Source organism: Polypterus senegalus, chromosome 11, assembly GCF_016835505.1.
Source record: "Polypterus senegalus isolate Bchr_013 chromosome 11, ASM1683550v1, whole genome shotgun sequence".
NCBI classification, from domain to species: Eukaryota; Metazoa; Chordata; class Cladistia; order Polypteriformes; family Polypteridae; genus Polypterus; species Polypterus senegalus.
This window is the reverse complement of record NC_053164.1, coordinates 26,945,880-26,968,233: the sequence shown is the minus strand read 5'-3', so window position 1 is coordinate 26,968,233 and position 22,354 is coordinate 26,945,880. Positions and strand designations below refer to the sequence as shown.

Below are 22,354 nucleotides of genomic sequence, written 5' to 3'. Positions count from 1 at the left end.
GGATTTCTCCGTTAATGAGACAAAATAGTTTAAATTTTACGAATTCATCCAGAGGTGGACATAAATATTACTCAAGTACTGACAAAAAATAACAGCTCTATAAGCACGTCTGGAGTCAAACTTTCAAAAAAGCACCTGACTTTGTCAGCAGCATTCTTCTCATGTGAATGTATGTTACCAAAGGCTGCGGTGAGAGGTAAATAAGTATTCTTTCGAAGTGTTGCACAACAGAATAAATCATTGATGCAAATAAAATTATTGAAAGGCTACGCTTTTGTGGTGTCTGTATTCTTAAACCATCTTCCAGTTACACAATCCCCCGCAGTCACTAACACATTTCCCTGCTCCTCACCTGTCGTGATAACCCAAAGAATCAACACTGAGTTTCATTCAAGGCTTTACCGTCCTTCCTTTCATACACATAAAATAAGACACACATTTCCTCTACATACGTGTTCAGTAATAATGATAATACAGTAGTACACTGGCAGGAATGAGAAAAAGCACAAGATGGGAATATTTATGGCATCAGGGCGAGGAGGTGTCTTGTCTCCCATTATGTGAGCTCGTCTGCCGCAATTCAGTTACACTGGCACGTGTTACACCAGGACCAAATGCAATACAGAATACAGACAATGGAAACCTCCTGAAGTGGAATACATCGACTGTATACTGAAGAATTCCATTGCCAAACGTAATAATACAAAATAGAACATTTCTGATAAACGATGAGTTTTGTTAATGATAAACAATGCAACAAAACTATGATATGTGTTGTTACTTTTTTGTTTATTCTCACCAAACGTGACATATCTACATGGGGAATGAATATGGGTAATATGTTTATAATAATTCTGATTTAAAACACTGTCAAAATATATTAATAAACAAATTGAGACACATTGGCCTTTAGGTGATATCAAAAAGCTTGTGCGCTGTCATTTAGGGCAGAATGCATTATTAAGATCATGCACTCTCTACTGACACGATGTCACAAAAAAAAAAACACAGCACAGTCCATACAGATTTATAGCCTCTTTGATTTTTGACCTTATGAATAATTGTCAACATCATATAAATTAAGTCATTTTAAAAAGATTACAAGTCTGCTATAGTCAGTTTAAAAAACGCTCCATTTAAAATATTTGCATATACAGAATATAAACAACAACATTTATTTATATAGCACATTTTTATACAAATAATGTAGCTCAAAGTGCTTTGCATGATGAAGAAAGGGGAAAAAAAGACAAAATAAGAATTAGAATAAGACACTAATTAACATAGAATAAAAGTAAGGTCCGATGGCCAGGGAGGAAAGAAAAAAAAACAAAAAAACAAAACTCCAGACTGCTAGAGAAAAAAATAAAATCTGCAGGGGTTCCAGGCCATGAAACCGCTGAACCCCCTCCTCTACCTAACATAAATGATCTCAGTCAGTCCTCATTGTATTAGATAGATAGATAGATAGATAGATAGATAGATAGATAGATAGATAGATAGATAGATAGATAGATAGATAGATAGATAGATAGATAGATAGATAGATAGATATAGATAGATAGATAGATAGATAGATAGATAGATAGATAGATAGATAGATAGATAGATAGATAGATAGATAGATAAGAAAACAGATGGTCCTGACCCCAAATGTGTTCTTTGTCAGGAAATTCTGTCAAATGAATCTCTAAAACTATCTAAATTGAAAAGACATCTAGAACAAAAGCATCCAGCTGATGATGAGAAACATGTTGATTTTTTCCAAAGGAAAGCAGCACTGCTTGTGAAACAAGTGAGTATTTTCACACAGCAAGGAATGGTTTCAGAGAGGGCACTGAAGGCATATATTTGGGCATTGTATCGCATTGCCCATGGGAAGAAAGTTCACACAATTAGAAAAGACCTGATATTACTGGTGACCGAAAACATGGTTTAGGAATTGTTTTTTGAGAAAACTACCCATAAAATTGACAACACTGTGTGTAGAAGGATATCTGACATGGATTGAGGATGTAACAGACCAATTACTGGAACAGGTAAAAGAACAGCCCTTCGTTTGTGTTGCAGTTAGTTGAAAGCACAGATGTGGCTAATGTTATTGTCTATATCAGATTTATCAGAGATTGATAAGTTTGTTGTGGAGCTTTTATTGTGCCAAGCTATTCAAGGGAAGACAACAGGTCAGGACATTTTTCAAATTTTGAACGTGTTCCTGCAGGCAAATTTAATTGACTGGTCTTATTGTGTGGGCGTCTGTACGGATAGCGCCGCTGCAATGACCTGCGAGCATAGTGGAGTTGTTACGTTAATAAAGACCAATGTTCCAGATGCTATGGATACGCACTGCATGCTTCTCAGAGAAGCATGTTGCAGGGAGAATTGCAATAAGTGTTTCAAGATGTTGTTAAAGTTGTAAATAGCATCAAAACATGTCCTCTTAAACACAGGCTGTTTGTGAAATTGTGTAGTGACATAGGGTGCCATTTTTGAAAGACTTCTGCTGCATTCTAAGGTCTGGTGGCTGTCCTGTGGGGCAGTTTTACAATGAGTGTTTGATCTTCATTAATTTCTCTTGTCTAAAAACTCCCAGTATGCTAGCTGTTTGGACAACCAGTCCTGGGTTCTAAAGCTTGCATATGTATTTTTCAACTTTTAAATACCTTGAATAAGAGCATGCAGGGCTACAATCACAGTATACTTAATTTGCAAGATAAAGTTTGTGCATTTATGCAAAAATATTGGACTTTGGGGGAAAAATCTACACAAAAGAAATACAATAATGTTCCCGCTTCTTCACCAGGAGCTAAGAATGTCCAATGTGCCTGCAAACATAGCCCTACCTATAATATTGTCATTCTGACACACCTGAAGGAATACTTTAGTGACTATTTGTCAGACCAATCGTCATTTAAACTGGATCAAAAATCCATTTGAGTCCAGAATTGAAGAGTATTGTGTTGATTTGAGGTCACCAGAGGAATTAACTGAAATAGTCAACGATGGAAGTTTGGAAATGCAATTCTCTGTCATTCCCCTGTCAGAATTTTGGAACAATCTCAGAAATGAATATCCAGTTCTGAGCGAAAAAGCCATTTCATGCCTCTTACCATTTGTAACAGCATACCTGCTGAAAGTAGTGAAAAGCAAAAACTGAGCATGTCTAAATGCAGAAAATGATGTGAGATTGTCCCTAAGCCAGCTGCAAACTTTGTTGTTGTTGTTGTTAGGCCATGGTGAGTTTAATTTGTTTATTATGAGTAGTCTGTTTTTACCAGAGTAAAAGTGCCTTGTTTTATATAGTTTTGTTACACACAATTAACATGTAGTAAGTCTCTATAGCAGTTTTAGACATGTGGGATATGTCATTTCATTTTTTGGATGGTGATAGGTAGGGGGTTCTTAGTCTAAGGTAAGTCTTTTATGGGGGGCCTTGGCATGAAAAAGGCTGGGAACCGCTGCCATAGGTCCCCGTCTGCCATGCACCGTGCCATACATATGTCTCTGCTATATGCCATTTGGTATGGAATTTGTAAAAGAAGTGTTAATGTGTGTGATGTTCCATCTATTGGAATGACAAATGCAAAGTATTTTATTACTAAAAATGTTTGTGATGCACCACATAGCAACTGGAACGACACACATATACTTCTTTTATAATTTCACCATAATTTCCCCATTCTAGAATATCATCATTTAAAAACAGCATATACTTTTAAAGCCCATTATAATACTATATATAACAAAATTGGTAGAATTATGTCGGCACGAGGAATAACATTGTAACATAGGTTCGGCACAACACCACTGAAAGGTTGCTTACCCTTGGCATATAAGATGCCATGTCCAATATATTGTGTGAAGCATCCAGAATATATGTACAAAACTGGAAACAAAAAACAGAACAAGTTCCTCCTGGAGAAGATAATTACATGTCCAATGCCACACTGCTTTGGAGAGCAGTAGTCTTCATATCCACTTGTTCAGCAGTAAGTTCTTGGAGAGAATGGCCATTTAAATTGGCTACTGTTTCCAGTGCATAAGAAAGCAGTGATTGTACATTCAAGGGCTAAAACACCAAACAGCAGGAAAAACAATGTAGCAACAGCCTCTCCTTCCATTTTGGGTTCTCCTGAACCGTGAAGGTTGCCAGGGAAGTGTTCGATGAGGAACAACATGAACAGTTTAACAAGAGCAACACCTTCCGGTGGGCAACGGGGAATATGTATTTTAACCACACACAAAATAAGTTCAAAATGAGGGCAGCTAGTGCTTTAGGAAGAGTCATTTGTAGAAAAGATTTTGAATGAGTGCCCCAGCCATGATAAAATTGTTAGGATAACACAGCACACTTGCATTACTCAGTTCAGAACAAGTGCCTGCAAGTGTCTTCTTCAGTAACACACCTGAAGGGGGCATAATTATAACATTGTAAGCATGCCATACACTTAGTTGCACCAAATGGTTCCACTGAACAGTCCATTATGGGCTGCTGAACAGTTTCTAAAAGTACATACTTTCCCCTTATGCTCAGAGCCTACAAATATGTGGGATTATCTCTGGAGCAACATAATGTCGCTCAGTATTGTTATAATTAAGTTTAATAGGTAGAATATACATATGAGAAAAGTCAATAGGTGTAGGTGTTCCAAAAAAATCAGAAATACGTTGCGGTAACAAATGAGGTTGCATCAGATTGAGCACATGCAGTTGGACATGGTATAGGCATTGGGAGAGAACACTTATAATATGGCATGAAACACCACAGTTCTTGAGATGACAAAGTGTCACAAAGGAGGTCCAAGTATCTGTTACAGTATAAGGTTTAAATTTTTTCTACCTGGTCACTCCAATATAATTACTTATTGTAAAAGGTGCTACGGAAAATGGAATATATATACTGACTGAATGTGGAAAGCCAGTACAAACCCAACATGAATACGTAATCAGTGAAGAGCCCCAAATGTGAGAGAAGGCCCGATAAAAGTATTAATATCATATAAACATGGGCGTGCTCTTGGTCATCTGGAGAAAAGTTATGTCAAAGATCTCTTTTATTTTGACACTGAAAAATGCTTAAGAGGAACTTGTAAGATTAAAGATATTAGTGACATTCAGGGACTTGAGTGTGATGTCTGGGCTGCTGTTACCTTCTTCTGAGTCTAAATGAGCCTGCAAAATTCCTCCATAGACTTGGAAGCTGATGATGATCAGCGTGCTTACGATGAGGAGTCTTCATTCTGTGGAGGTGCGAGTCAACAGTGGGGATGCATGAACCCATGTTGGCTGTCCTTCACAATTTACAGTGGCCCAGGTGGTCAGCGGTGCTTGTAGAGGGCCCTTTCCGTGTTGTAAGGTGATCCTTCATTGCTATACTTTAATAAAGACAACCTCTCCTTCATGGAACAAGTGAGCAGGTTCAGTTAAAGCAGGAGGAAGTGCAGAGTCACCCTGACAGTAAGCAGAACTGAAAGAACATGTTAATGCAATACAATAACCATGTGTGCTTTCAGTTAGAAAATGTATATCCATTTGCTTGCAAGGCAAAGGAGCAGCTACAGGTTGGTGCATAGGTTGCTCATGTAAAGTTTAAGGTATTATGACATGGTGTCATCCTAATAAATGGAACTACAAAGGGTAAAGCATCTGGCCAATTCATGTCTGTTTCTGCACACATCTTGTCAAGTGTATTTTTATTAATGCTGTTAGTTATTTCAACTAGCACTGTCCGAGTGTACTGAATTCCCTCATACATTTTGTTGGTTTATTGGAACAGAAAAGGATGAATTACATAAACCTAGAATGGTATAAGACATTGTATCTTATGGAATAGATGCTAAAAGAGTAGATGGATGCAGAAGCACTGGAAACCATGAAATAACACATGTATTGATTGCCCATAAATCTTGCTTAGACTTCATGCACCTGTTTGTGCTTTCTGAATAGGGAAGATAGGAGTTTTACAGAAATTTGTGTATGGAATTATAATAAACTGCTTTAACAATGATGTTATCATAAAATGTATGCCCTATTTTGATGCAGGTTTCAGAGCAGTGGGGGTTTGTCTATAAAGGGCACTGGGGCAATGCCCCACCAAAAATAAAAACTAAAAATCATAAAATAATATAAAATAAATTCATTTAATTTCTTTTTAAAAATTTAGTTCTTGGTAAGATGCTCATTCATTATATAAGGACACTATTGCCCAAAATACAGCAAAGAGCTAGACTCTGTATCAGCTTTTTACAACTGTTTCATTTTTACAGTGTAATTAAATTTCCCAAGAAGCAATTTGCCTATAGTTGAGTTTGCAGTTGCACTTTTTTTGGTTGTCACTTTTTTCAAACAATTGAATTATGTGACATGATATTATTTGATTATTCTGACTCTTTACTAATAAAATTAGATGCATATAATTACAGTCTTTTCAGTGGGATCCATTTACATAAAGAAAAATGCATTCATGCTGTCAGTTCATGTAAACTCAAAAGGATTTGAACTTGGAACTATGTGTCAACAGCACTTTCTACTGTGTCATTGTGCTACCTTCCTGTGTAAATACAGAATTACTTATCAGTCTGATAACCACATTTTTCTCCTCCTCTCTGTGTTGTTTTGTTCTTTGGATATTTCTTTTTTGTCACACCAACTAAAGTGTCTGTGTTGACTTGATGTGGGACTCTAAAGTATATGCATGTGTAAGTTAGTGAGTCCTGCTTTGGACTAACTCCCTATCTAGGGTTGGTTCCTGGCTTGTGATCCTGAATTAAACAGGTACAGCAATGAACTGATCCACAAAATGTTATAAACTTATTTAAATGGTTTAATGTGCACTCACATTACACATGATAGGTACAATTATTGCATACCATGTGTAATGCAGACAATAGCATAAGAGTACACACATGACCCTTAAATAACCTTATTCTTACATGATGATATCCATCCTCAAATTGCAGCTGCATAAAGTTTTTTTTTTAATTTTATTGTAATCATTCCATACAAATAGATACATTTTTACAAAATACACTGCTGATCAATTACCTGTGCTTGAACTGAAGCAGAGCTACAGGGCTCACATAAGTTCCTGGAAACGTGGATAGTGATGGAATGTCACACTAATAAAATCTAGTCTTAGAATATCCTTAAAATTCTATTTTTAAAGGAAAGTGTTTGAAAGTCATTAAAATATCGTATTATTCTTAATTATCAGCTTATTTTTTTATCATAAAAGTATTAAATATTTAGCCTGCAAATCAATATCTTTAAGGCTGCATGGTTGTTAGAGGAATCTTTTCTAATGACTAGCATTCAGGTGAAATTTTCTATTACAAGCATGAGCTTTCAACATTAGCATAAGCTGTATCAAATCTGCATTTGATTCCTAAAATAGAAAAAAATGAATGATGGGAAATGGAGTTACACAGTAGTGGAGGTGGAGGAGAGAGGACCAAGGTTTTGAATATAAGTGGTGATAGATATAATTAGAAGATTGGAACTTGCCCTGAAAGGATGCGTACGAAGTGCAAAAGTTAAGAATGGAAATATAGAGAAAACAGTCAATCTGAGGAAATTCAGATTATAGTTATGATTTTTATATATTACTCGCTGTGTAAGCCTGTGCTGTAAAACGCCCGGAGTCCTACAAACTATTGAAATCATCAGAAGAAAAACGGAAATGTAGAGATGTCAGGTAATTGAAAGGAACTACTCTTGGTGTCTCTCTTCTAGGAGAATTTGTTTTGCCAACATGCTTGCATCGCTTGTGCTGTATCAGGAGTGGGCAGGAGCAGGAGTATAGGAACTTAATCAAGGACTTCGTTAATTGGTGTGACTCAAACCACCTACACCTGAACACCAGCAAAACCAAGGAACTGGTGGAGGATTTTAGGAGACCCAGGCCCCTCCTGGACCCTGTAATTATCAAAGGTGACTGTGTGCAGAGGGTACAGACCTATAAATACCTGGGAGTACAGCTGGATGATAAATTGGAGTGGACTGCCAATAGTGATGCTCTGTACAAGAGAGGACAGAGCTGACTATACTTCCTTAGAAGGCTGGTGTCCTTCAACATCTGCAATAAGATGCTGCAGATGTTCTGTCAGATGGTTGTGGCGAGCACCATCTTCTACGGTGGTGTGCTGGGGAGGCAGCATAAAGAAGCAGGACGCCTCACACCTGGACAAACTGGTGAGGAAGGCAGGCTCTATTGTAGGCATGGAGCTGGACAGATCGACATCTGTGGCAGAACGACGGGCGCTGAGCAGACTCCTGTCAATCATGGAGAATCCACTGCATCCACTTAACAGGATCATCTCCAGGCAGAGGAGTAGCTTCAGCGACAGACTGCTGTCACCGTCCTGCTCCACTGACAGACTGAGGAGATCGTTCCTCCCCCACACTATGCAACTCTTCAATTCCACCCAAGGGAGTAAACGTTAATATTATACAAAGTTATTGTCTGTTTTACCTGCATTTTTATCACTATTTATTTTTTTTTTATCAGATTGCTGCTGGAGTATGTGAATTTCCCCTTGGGATTAATAAAGTATCTAACTATCTATCTAAAGTCCTATTGTCTACCACACTGCTTTGTAACTCATTCCAAATGTGTATGGTTCTCTATGTGAAGAGAAACTTCCTAATGTTTGTTAAAAAACAAGTTTACAAATGTGTCCTCGTGCTCCTGCTGAACTAATTTTAAAATATCTCAATTAATTGTACTAACTCCCTTCATAATTTTAAACAACTCAATCATATCTTAATCTCTTTTTGCTTAAGCTTCGGCTCTTTTAATGTTTCTTCAAAACTCATCCTCTGTAGTTCTAGAATCAGCTTAGTCACACTTTTCTGGACTTTTTCCAGTGCTACTATGTCATTTTGGTAGCATTGGACTCATGCTTTATATATTATAACCTGACATTCTGTTAGCCTTCTTAATGGCTACTGAACACTGTCTGGCAGCTGATAGTGTCAAGTCCACTACGACTCCCAAGTCTTTCTCATAAGGTGTACTTTCAATTTTCAGACCTCTCATTGTATATTTAATCCTAACATTTTTACTTCCTATGTGAAATACTTTACATTTACATATGTTAAATTTCAGCTGTCATAAATATGTACACACCTTATGCTGTCCAAGTCTCTCAGTAACAATTAAATTGATTCTAGATTATGTGCCAATCCACCAAGCTTGGTATTATCTGCAAACTTAACCAGTGTCTTGTTTATATTCCTATCCAGATCATATATATCTATTAAAAATAGTGGCTGCCCTATTACTGACCATTGTGGGACACCATTCTAACATCAGCTAATTCTGATAAGGTTACTCACACTGTAAACCTGTCCTTGTTGTTTCTGAGAAAATGTTGCACCCATCTACACACAACACCTTGAACTCCCACTTCTTTTACTTTGATGAAGAACCTCCCTTGCAGCACCTTATCAAAGGCTTTCTGAACTAATGAATTTGAAGAGGTTATTCACTAAAAACAATTGGAAATCAGCATGTCAGAACCTGCATGGAACTGGAATTTATGGTTGTTAGTCACATTTGACAAATGAATTCATTTTTATTAGTTTTGAAGCTTCAAAACAGATATTAGTGCCCAGTCATGTCAGATTTCAAATTCATTTGAACATGTAAACAAAAAAACGTTGTGCCACCTTTAAATAGGCAGGCTCTGTGGACTTTTTAACTCATTTTTACTGTTAGAACTTTTCGCCACCATTGCTCCAGGATTGGTAATGTTGCTGTCACACATTGCCTTATACTCACTAATTGGAGATTCAAACTTAGGGAACTTCTCGGGAATATAAAGTAGCATCATCAATGAAGAAAAACCTTTATAATAAAAATCCTAAAATGTGCACTGACATTTTTCGACTGGGCACCACAAAGCTAAATTAATTTTTAAAGAAAAAGTGCACTGAAAGTTCACAGTACCAAAAGGAATCTCAGCTGGTGCACACTGGGAAAGAAAACAGTCATTGGCATTACTCTACAATCCAGAGTAGGAAATGCTTTGGGAATTTCTTTTATAATAATTAACCAAAACTAAGTAGTAGTGATAATGAAATCTGTTAATTTCCTTTTTGTGCATTTTAGTTTTCTACTAACAGATTTTCCATATAGTACCTTTCAAAATACATCATGAAGCAAAAAGATTAACAAAAGGACAGACATTGGCAGACTTCATTTAACATAGTGAAAATGTCCTCAAATTAAGAATATTCTTATAGTATGTAATTGCTTGCTTGTTTAATCTCTTCTTGTGTTCGATGTAGTTCTGTTCTCAAATATTTACTCTCTTGCTATCGGGGAATGGCCATAAATTTATATGGCCTGAGAATTTTAAAAATTAACTTGGAATCTGGTGACAAGCTGATATTGGCAGGTTCCTCTGTGGGGAAAAATGAGAAGTTCTGCAAGAGGGTTGAGAAAAACAAAAAGAGCTCCATCATGGCTAGACCTTCACCTGCACATTTGCGCTTTCCTGCAATATAAAACATTGATATGTTAATCAATAGTATAACTTGACATAAGAAACAAAAAGCACTGTTGTGAATGAATGCTATGCAGCACTCCTTTTTTAATGTATAGACAATTCAGAATGCCGTATTTGGCAAGATAATAGGTTTGCATATGGAAGACTGCTGTGATAGGCCTCCCCCGTCAAATGAACCTTTGATTGCCAATCCTGGGTGATTTTACATAATTTATCCTATTAAACAGAACATTCTCAGAACTTCTAAATTGAATTCATTGTCATAAACACTGCGGCCTGTATTATCAAGTTTCACACAAGGTTGGTACAAACAGTGGATGTAAGACCAGTCTTCCATAGGACCCACTCAAACTGTACTAATGCAGAGCCAATATTTTGGGAATGACTAAAGTACTTGGAGAAAATCCCAGCAAGACATGGAGAAAACATGGAAACTCCACACAGAACTTGGCACATGGGCGGAGCAGCACTAACCTCTGTTTCACTGTGCTGGCCTTAATTAAAATTAAGACAAATGCTTGTTCAATCAATAAATCAATCAATCAATCAATTTATTCAACATTACCTATTTATTTATTTAAGAAGTCTTTAACAAAAAGAAACATGTAAATCACTAATGGTGCAGTTGTTGCCTTATTGTCTGGCTGGATAACCTGCTCAGGGTTATACTGTGACTGAATGAGCATAAAGAGGTAATCCTGTAGCCTATAAAACCTTATTGGTTTTTCATTAAATTTAAACATTTTAGTATTTTTTTATTCTTGCGTGCCATTTTTCAATTCTACTCAGAAATTCATTGCTACAAATTGTTATCTTACTTCAGGATAAACTGTTTTATTTCACAATAATATATAGTGAAAAGTGCTGATCTAAAAATACATAGCTTTGAATGATGAAAGGTTCATAAAATAATAATAAAAAGTATTGCCAGAATAAAACAAACCTACAGCCATATGATTAGACCTGAAATCAACATGAAAGTTTATAGGATTAACATAAAAAATGTGTATATTTAAAGAAGGTTACCAAAACACTCTTTGAAAATGGATAAAAAATGAATGCTTACTTTAGTGGAGTAAGTAGATGATCTTAATATTTACTTCATTACACTCTTCAATTTTTGGAACCTTCCAACTCGAATTCCAGACTATGCTACGCCAGATGGACTTCTAACAGCACTGATTACAAGGTAGACATCAATGCTGGACCAGATGCTAGTAACGGGCATACATATGCATAAGGACACACACTCATTCTTTAGCAGACCCATTTAAAGTCTCTTAATAACATGCAAATCTTTCAAATGCTGAAAAGATCCATATTAACATAAAGCCAACTGTTAAACCATTGTTGTCTATGAGCAGGAAAATGAGACAAGGTCCCCTCAACTGTGAAGCAGAAACCTTACCCATCACATTCAGCCAAAGATTTAATTAATTCACCCAACCATTATCTGTATCTGCTTTATCCATTTCAAGGTTCTAGAGACCATTACCTACTCTAATGGCACTAAATTCAAGGCAGGGGAAGGTGCCAGCATAACACTAGGCTTACTCTCACTCTCCACGGAACAATTTTGAGGAGCCACTTAAATGAAATCGCACTTCTTTTGACTGTTGGAGTAAAAATATTTTAACTAGTGAAAAATTTTAAACACAAGACCAGTTTTGATGATAACAGGCCATTCAGCCCTATAAGCTCACTAAGCCTATTCACCTATATTCTTCAAAATAACATCAGCACAAGATTTGAAGGTCTGTAAAGAACTGCTCTCCATTACATTACTTGGTAATTTATTCTACGTGTCTATGGATTCTTGTGTGAAGAAAAACTTTCTTACATTGTCCTTAGCAAGTTTCCAACTTTGTTCCTATGCTCTGATTGCAGAGTTTACTTATCTACTGTACTAATTCTTTACATAATTTTAACCACTTAATCTCTGTTTGCTTAAACTGGATAGGTTTTACTTCTGGTTTTCCTCAAAGCTCATACCTCTTAATCTTGGGATTAGCCTAGTTGATCTTCTTTAGCCTTTACTTTAGTGCTGCTATGCCTTTTTTGTAATATGTAGACCAAAACAGTAGTCCAGATGAGACATTAGTTAAGTTATAAATGTAGATTAAGCATAACATTTGAAGACTTGTATTCTACACTTTGTGCCATATAACAGAACATTCTATTAATCTTGTTGCTCACTTCTGCAAAATTTGAAAATATACAGTATATATATATACAGTATATATATATATACACAGTGGTGTGAAAAACTATTTGCCCCCTTCCTTATTTCTTATTCTTTTGCATGTTTGTCACACAAAATGTTTCTGATCATCAAACACATTTAACCATTAGTCAAATATAACACAAGTAAACACAAAATGCAGTTTTTAAATGATGGTTTTTATTATTTAGGGAGAAAAAAAATCCAAACCTACATGGCCACCCCCAGGCCTGATTACTGCCACACCTGTTTCAATCAAGAAATCACTTAAATAGGAGCTGCCTGACACAGAGAAGTAGACCAAAAGCACCTCAAAAGCTAGACATCATGCCAAGATCCAAAGAAATTCAGGAACAAATGAGAACAGAAGTAATTGAGATCTATCAGTCTGGTAAAGGTTATAAAGCCATTTCTAAAGCTTTGGGACTCCAGCGAACCACAGTGAGAGCCATTATCCACAAATGGCAAAAACATGGAACAGTGGTGAACCTTCCCAGGAGTGGCCGGCCAACCAAAATTACCCCAAAAGCGCAGAGACGACTCATCCGAGAGGTCACAAAAGACCCCAGGACAACGTCTAAAGAACTGCAGGCCTCACTTGCCTCAATTAAGGTCAGTGTTCACGACTCCACCATAAGAAAGAGACTGGGCAAAAACGGCCTGCATGGCAGATTTCCAAGACGCAAACCACTGTTAAGCAAAAAGAACATTAGGGCTCGTCTCAATTTTGCTAAGAAACATCTCAATGATTGCCAAGACTTTTGGGAAAAAACCTTAGGGACTGATGAGACAAAAGTTGAACTTTTTGGAAGGCAAATGTCCGTTACATCTGGCGTAAAAGGAACACAGCATTTCAGAAAAAGAACATCATACCAACAGTAAAATATGGTGGTGGTAATGTGATGGTCTGGGGTTGTTTTGCTGGTTCAGGACCTGTCTACCAAAAAATCCTGAAGGAGAATGTCCGGCCATCTGTTCGTCAACTCAAGCTGAAGCGATCTTGGGTGCTGCAACAGGACAATGACCCAAAACACACCAGCAAATCCACCTCTGAATGGCTGAAGAAAAACAAAATGAAGACTTTGGAGTGACCTAGTCAGTCCTGACCAGAATCCAATTGAGATGCTATGGCATGACCTTAAAAAGGCAGTTCATGCTAGAAAACCCTCAAATAAAGCTGAATTACAACAATTCTGCAAAGATGAGTGGGCCAAAATTCCTCCAGAGCGCTGTAAAAGACTCATTGCAAGTTATCGCAAACGCTTGATTGCAGTTATTGCTGCTAAGGGTGGCCCAACCAGTTATTAGGTTCAGGGGGCAATTACTTTTTCACACAGGGCCATGTAGGTTTGGATTTTTTTCTCCCTAAATAATAAAAACCATCATTTAAAAACTGCATTTTGTGTTTACTTGTGTTATATTTGAATAATGGTTAAATGTGTTTGATGATCAGAAACATTTTGTGTGACAAACATGCAAAAGAATAAGAAATCAGGAAGGGGGCAAATAGTTTTTCACACCACTGTGTATATATATATATATCTATATATCTATATATCTATATATATATATATATATATATATATATATATATATATATATATGTATAAAGTTCACCTGCCACAAATCTGCCATAGCCTGTGTGTTGCTAGGTTTCTCTAAAATGATTTAACTGATTCTGTATTATCTGACATTTCCCTTAAGTTTATCATTTTTTTCCCAAAGTAGACCAGCATTTTGTTTATATTGTTATCCAGATGGTTTATGCAAAATACAAAATCCAGTGGCATCAGCACTGATTTAGTAATACCCAATTGTAAACAGGCTCCTCTCACCAAACCTCTGTCTCTGGTGTTTAAAAGACAGATTTTGTGCTCACCTACTGTACACATAGCCACCAGATTTCTCACTTGTCTTAATGTGATTACTAGCTTCTCATGTGGTACATTATCAAAATCCTTCTGATAATCAGGATAAATAATAATATAATTTGCAGCTCTCTAGCTACTGTATATGCTGGTGCAGCTTTCACCTAGATTTCCAGGATGTAATTAGGATTTCTTTCAACGTTTAAACCTATGCTTACTATTCAGTAATACACTTTTTCTTGACTTGTGATGCTGAACCGTTTCCTTAATAATTATCTCAATTATTTTACCTGTGAAGCATGTTAAACTTACTAGCCTATGGTTATTTGAATCAGCTTGATCACCCTTTTTTATACAACATAATTAAGTAGTAGCTTCCATATTTAAAAATTTCTCTAGTGCACAAAATGTCATAATGGTTTAGATATGTACTCACTAACACGTTTTGAATAATTGATTTAGAGCAGTCCACTTTTAAGTTTGACACCCCTCCTGTATCTGAATTTTGTGAATTTTGTCCAGAAAAAAACAAATACACAAAACTTTGATGAAATGTTATCATTAAATTAATGGGAAAAAAAAGAGCATTATTTTCGCCCACCTGATACATCACACTTCAACTAGCAGAAGAAGCAATCTTACAAAGCTCTCCCCAGGTATGTGGTGCCAACCTGGGCTAAAAGGTGTAGCTGCGGCTAAATGTCTGGTCTTTTGCTTCCTCCACAGTGCAGAGAATCTGACAAGTAATGGCAACTGAATATACCCCTTCTGGTCACAGGGCCATTGGAAAACATGACAGCCCAGAAGGAGACATCACTTCTTTCCCAAGTAACAAGAGCAAAGGAGCTCCTCAACCTTTCGACAGCAGATAAAACAGCCATTATTATACCAGCCACATCATTCTGTGGGCTGCAGTTTTTGTTTCCCTTTTATGCCCTTAAGTGTTGATTTTCCTTATACCATTAATTAAACTGGGAAAAGTAAATTTGGATGCTCTAAAATGTATTGTTGCTTGTGCCAGACATTCTCTAGGACGACCACAAAAGGCATAACCTACAGTAAAATGATGTTTCCTAGGAAGTAATATGCAAGCAGCTCAATGACAATTAAAAGTAAAAAAACAATACGCTTCACTGCTGCTAACCAGTTGACAGAGCCATTGGTTGCTTCTCCTTTTTTTAATAGAACAAGAAGAGAGAAGCATTGTGCCATCTGAAAATCTACAGCTAAATCCTCCATTACTAAGATATGACTTTAACAACTGAGACAGAGAACTGTTTATTGCATAGTATCTAACCTATAAAAATGTCAAAAAAAAAACTATTTTCAATTGCTTAAAGACTACATCACATCATACAACATTTCCAGTGTTTTTCAGTTGTAGCCTTCATTATAAATGAATCAAAAGCAGTCTGTGCAGTGTATGTGCCCATGAACACGGTCATCTAAAGTGACACGACCAGTGACTTTCTTCAACCAAACAGGTATGATTTGGAATTTGGTTCTGTGTGCCTGAGAGTGGACAACCAATGAATGTTCATTTGGAAGTAACATGCCTATAAGGGGGCGGCACAGTGCCTCGCAGTTAGGAGACCCAGGTTCACTTCCTGGGTCTTCCCTGTGTGGGGTTTGCATGTTCTCCCTGTGTCTGTGTAGGTTTCCTCTGGATGCTCCTGTTTCCTCCCACAGTCATGCAGGTTAGGTGGATTGGCGATCCTAAATTGGCCCTAGTATGTGCTTGGTGTGTGGGAGTGTGTATGTGTGTCCTGCAGTGGGTTAGTGCCCTGCCAGGGATTGGTTCCTGCCTTGCGCCCTGTGTTGGCTGGGATTGCCTCCAGCAGACTTCCGTGACCCTGTGTTCAGATTTAGTGGGTTGGATGGATGCCCCATGGGAGCCACAAGGAATATGGAACGCGAGTGTTTTGAACCTCACAAACAAAACAGAAGCTTGTGTGTATGATATCTTATATTTTAAGCACCACAGCAGAATTGAAAAAATTAAAAAAATAAAAAAAAGTTGCAATTGCAGCCTAACTTGTAGTTATCCCTTCTTACAGTGCCAGGTTCTTCGGGCAGTATGCAATTGGCTGTCAGTAAAAGGGAACAGCTCTATGGTGCTGGATGGTTGGAACTTGATCACTAAATGTAACTAGTCAGTGATTTTCAGTTGTTTAAATCAACATGGACCAGCAACGTCATCAGAAACTACATTCGGCAAATCTCACATACCCCATGACTAGAAGACAAGTAACGATATACTGTATATGGTTTGGTAGTTAAATGAAACCATTCAACGTGTCCATACTTGAATTTTTGAATTCTTTAGTGTAATTTCTTTACAATGCTTACAATAACTGTATTTTAATGTGAATCAAATATTTTCAGGTGCATTTGTTAGTGCAGACAACTCTCTTCAAAAACAGCACAGCGATTTCGCAAAGAAAGACAAATCAAAAATTACAAGAATAACATTTTTCTCAGAATAGTGCAGTGGTAATGAAAACTACTGCAATGAAAGTTCCCTCTTTAATGATACTCTAAAGAATTTGTACCTGTAGAAAACGGCATGAAAGAGGAACTCATTCTGAAGCAGCCATTTTCATCCAGGAAGTGACCGGGATTGAAGGAGTCTGGGGTTGCCCATTTTGTCTTTTCAAACATCACCGAGTGAAGCATGGGGACCACCATTGTACCCTGAATCACAATCACAAAGAAGACAAAGTTCTTGACATGTTATTCAGTTACAACAAACAGTCCTGCAAAGTGTAATTTACAAAGTAAAATAATGTAAGAAGATGGAGGAATAGAATTTTCTGAATGTGATTTAAGTGACAGGGAAATATTAACACAGAGAGGAAAAGCCTGGAAATGTAATGGTATTATTGTAAGAGGGCGAATACGAATGGGAATTAGTAGAAACCACAGCAGAGTCACCATGAGCATAAACAATATTCTATCACATATCATTCTCTTAATCCAGTTCAGAGTCACAGGGGCTGGGGTCTTTTCTGACACCGTTAAGCACAAAGTAGGAACTAGAACTGAACAAGGTGCCAGTCTATTGTAAGACCCACTTGGGCATGCACACTCCCACTCTCTCAGGACCAATTTAGAATCTCCAGTTAATGTAACACAAATGTATGCTATGCATGAGGAAAACTGGAGTACTCAGAGAAAAATCTATGTACATACGAGGCGAAAACGCAAACTCCACATGGATACCACTGTTCCATCTTTTAATTGAAATAATAGAGTCGTTCTAAAGAAAATTAAAAGGAGTAAGGATAATTAAAGCATAATTGTCATTTTCAACTTTTATCTTACGTGGAAATTTACCAAAGATCATGAAAAGATTTTTTTCAACCAAAAACAGAGCCTCACCTCTGGAATGGTGTAGCCTCTAAAGACAGTGTCCTTTGTTGTCATATGCAAAACATTTAAGGGGAGAAGATCAATGAACCTCTGGATTTCATGGAATACAGCATCAGCGTAGGGCATTTTCCTCCGGTCCTCCATAGCAGGAGCACGGTCTCGACCAATCACCGCATCAATCTCTTTCTGGACCTTTTCTGAACCCATAGAAGCAAAATCAGTGGCAAAAATCTGACATCTCGGGATCAAAGAACAATCAAAATAAGAGATAAGGTCAGGAACTCCACTCAAAGAGTTTTCATAGCATTGGTGAAAATTATGGTTCAATTTTTAAGTGTACAAAAATGGCTTTTGTAGATTTGAAATGTACAACTTTACTGTACATTTATACTGTACTACACTGTGTGCACAATTATTAGGCAAGTTGTATTTTTAAAGATTAATTTTAATATGGAACAAACACAGTGCTATCAGTCAATCCAAAATGTTAATAAACCTGAAACCTGAATGTTTCACAACGGAAATGTGAGTGTGAACATCATCAGGGGAATACATATGTGTGCACAATTATTAGGCAACTATTAGTGTGCAGATTTATTATGCAACTAAAGGAAAAATGAAAATTTTCCCATCTCACTTGTTTATTTTCATCTGTTATAGTGAGAATAATAAACAAACACCTCAAAATTTACAAATAAACATCTCTGACATTTCAAAAAAAATAAATCAATCAATCAATGACCAATACAGCCACCCTTCTTTCCAATAACAGTCATAAGCCTTTCCATTCATGGAGTCTGTCAGTTTCTTGATCTGTTGACGATCAGCTTTTTGTGGAGCAGTGACTACAGCCTCCCAGACACTCTTCAGAGAGGTGTATTGTTTTTCTCCCCCGTAAATCTAGCGTTTAAGAAGTGCCCACAAGTTCTCGATAGGGTTTAGGTCAGATGAGGAAGGGGGGCCATGTCATTATTCCTTCATCTTTAAGGCCTTTACTGGCTGGCCACGCAGTGGAGAACTTCGATGCAAGTGATGGAGCATTGGCCTGCATAAAAATCATGGTCTTTTTCCTGTATCACTGTTTGAAGAAAGTGTCTTCGAAAAACTGGCAGTAGGTTTGGGAGTTGATTTTGAGTTCATCTTCAATGCAAAAAGGTCCAACTAGCTCATCTTTAAAAATACCAGCTCATACCAGTACCCCACCTCCACGTTGGAGTGGAGCTCTGTGCCCATTACTGATCCACAGGTCCATCCATCTGGTCCATCAAGAGTCACTCTCATCTCATCGGTCCATAAAACCTTTGAAAAAAATCTGTCTTCAGATATTTCTTGGCCCAGTTTTGACGTTTCAACTTCTTGTTCAGTGGTGGTTGGGTTTCAGCCCTCCTTACCTTGGCCATGTCTTTGAGCACTGAACACCTTGTACTTCTGGGCACTCCAGGTAGGTTGCAGCTCTGGAATATGAAAGTACTGGAGGATAATGGGTTCCTGGTAGCTTCACGTTTGATTCTTCTCAAATCTTTGGCAGCTAATTTGCATCTTTTGTTCTCAACACGTTTCTTGCGACCCTGTTGACTATTTGCAACAAAATGTTTGATGGTTCTGTGATCACACACCAATATCTTAGCAATTCCAAAAGTGCTGCATCCCTCTGAAAGACTTTTTACAATTTTTGACTTTTCAGAGTCAGTTAAATCTCTTTTTGGCCTATTTTGCCTGAGGAAAACTAGCTGCCTAATAATTCTGCACACCTTGATATAGGGTGTTGATCTCCTTAGGCCACACCCTCCCTCATTACACAAATACACATCACCTGACGTGCTTAAATCCAATAAGCATTCAAGTTAATACAGCTTGGAGTTGGAATATACGCATTAAAAATGATGATATGGTCAAAATACTCACTTGCCTAATAATTGTGCACACAGTGTATACTATACTGAAGTGTCCAAGTACTTAAAATAGAAACCCCACAGGACACCCTGTTCTGACCGTCTGTCTGTAAACAAAAAAATATTTACACTTTGATTATAGTACTGCACTTTGATTACCTTCAACAAGAAATGAAACAACAAAACAGATTCTTAGGAATGGCTTTGCATTACAGAGCATAATTCAAACTAATTTGAAATAACTATTTGGGAATAAGTTTAACAATCTGTGCTGCATGTCTAAGATGGGTTGAAATCTAAGTAATCAACATAGACCTCAGTAGTAACGTTTGTGTTTTATATCACAGGTATATTTAATTTGGTATGGTATTCAGAAAAGCTATGTTAATGCTTATAATGTGACCACTGTTGGAATGACAGAAACATAGCAATAGACACACAGACAGCCTCTCAGACACTTTTCCTTTTAAGGTGGATTTTTATTATCTTGGCACAGTTAATAATTTGTGTTTTCTGCATTGTAATAACCCTGTACTCTATTCTCACTGTTTGTTTTTACGTAAGTGTAACTAACAAAATATGACTTTCGTTGTAGAGTAAGGTATGATGACAAAACACCTGAATTGAACTGAAAATGTGTTCTGTTTAGCACAATTAAACAAAGTGTGATATCTGTTACTTTGCACTTTATACAGTGCATCCGGAAAGTATTCACAGCGCATCACTTTTTCCACATTTTGTTATGTTACAGCCTTATTCCAAAATGGATTAAATTAATTTTTTTCCTCAGAATTCTACACACAACACCCCATAATGACAACGTGAAAAAATTTACTTGAGGTTTTTGAAAATTTATTAAAAATAAAAAAACTGAGAAATCACATGTACATAAGTATTCACAGCCTTTGCTCAATACTTTGTCGATGCACCTTTGGCAGCAATTTCAGCCTCAAGTCTTTTTGAATATGATGTCACAAGCTTGGCACACCTATCCTTGGCCAATTTCGCCCATTCCTCTTTGCAGCACCTCTCAAGCTCCATCAGGTTGGATGGGAAGCGTCGGTGCACAGCCATTTTAAGATCTCTCCAAAGATGTTCAATCAGATTAAAGTCTGTGCTCTGGCTGGGCCACTAAAGGACATTCACAGAGTGGTCCTAAAGCCACTCCTTTGATATCTTGGCTGTGTGCTTAGGGTCGTTGTCCTGCTGAAAGATGAACCGTCGCCCCAGTCTGAGGTCAAGAGCACTCTGGAGCAGGTTTTCATCCAGGATGTCTCTGTACATTGCTACAGTCATCTTTCTCTTTATCCTGACTAGTCTCCCAGTTCCAGCTGCTGAAAAACATCCCCACAGCATGATGCTGCCACCACCATGCTTCACTGTAGGGATGGTATTGGCCTGGTGATGAGCGGTGCCTGGTTTCCTTGAAACATATCGCCTGGCATTCACACCAAACAGTTCAATCTTTGTCTCATCAGACCAGAGAATTTGGTTTCTCATGGTTTGAGAGTCCTTCAGGTGTCTTTTGGCAAACTCCAGGCGGGCTTCCATGTGCCTTTTACTAAGGAGTGGCTTCCGTCTGGCCATTCTACCATACAGGCCTGATTGGTGGATTGCTGCAGAGATGGTTGTCCTTCTGGAAGGTTCTCCTCTCTCCACAGAGGACCTCTGGAGCTCTGACAGAGTGACTATCGGGTTCTTGGTCACCTCCCTGACTAAGGCCCTTCTCCCCCAATCGCTCAGTTTAGATGGCCGGCCAGCTGTAGGAAGAGTCCAGGTAGTTTTGCACTTCTTCCACTAACGGATGATGGAGGCCACTGTGCTCATTGGGACCTTCAAAGCAGCAGAAATTTTTCTGTAACCTTCCCCAGATTTGTGCCTCGAAAAGACAGCCTGCTGTCTTGGAGGTCTACAGACAATTCCTTTGACTTCATGCTTGGTTTGTGCTCTGACATGAACTGTCAACTGTGGGACCTTTGTGGTGTTATGGGTCCACAGCTCACTGAGCAAAGGCCATTTTTAAATAATCACCGCACCCGAGGCGGCTTCGTGAGGGGCGATGTTAGCGAGCAGCGGGCAGTCGTCGATGTGGGCGTTTCTCACCGTGTGCACAGGTGAGGAACTGCCCACATTCGTGATTGCTCCCGTGGCTAATGCTACAGCTGTGATGGCCCTGCGTCATTTTAAAAAGAAGCGCGAGTCGGTTTTGGGGAGATGGAAAAAAATGGAGAGAGGAGAAAAAGAGGACGGAGGTTACAGGGAGCGAGGAAGCATGCGGTGCAGGAGAGACAGACACGCGGTGCGTGCGTGTGGTGAGCGCGCGATCGAGCGCTCAAGGACAGCTGTAAGGAAGCTGGGTGTTAGGCCGACACCCAGGTGTTTGAGTGGATGTTGCTCCCGCTGAGCGACCATGTAGCGGGAGTGCCCAGAAGAAAGCGATGAGCCGCAGAAGGCTGCGGAAATGCAGCGGAAGTCGGGAGGCTTGGTGGT

At 38.1% G+C, this 22,354-nt stretch overlaps 1 protein-coding gene across 1 annotated transcript in view; it reads right to left on the bottom strand.

The window, feature by feature from the left end:
• Positions 1 to 9,555: 9,555 nt before the first annotated feature.
• The window catches only part of LOC120538762 (cytochrome P450 2B1-like), a 33,856-nt gene continuing 21,057 nt past the window's right edge, over positions 9,556 to 22,354 (bottom strand). The window contains exons 7-9 of the mRNA XM_039768218.1: positions 17,982 to 18,169; positions 17,153 to 17,294; positions 9,556 to 10,499 (exon numbers count right to left, since the gene is read on the bottom strand). Of these exons, the coding sequence (XP_039624152.1) occupies positions 10,318 to 10,499; positions 17,153 to 17,294; positions 17,982 to 18,169 (512 nt within the window). The 3' untranslated portion in view covers positions 9,556 to 10,317. The remainder of the gene's footprint in view (positions 10,500 to 17,152; positions 17,295 to 17,981; positions 18,170 to 22,354) is intronic.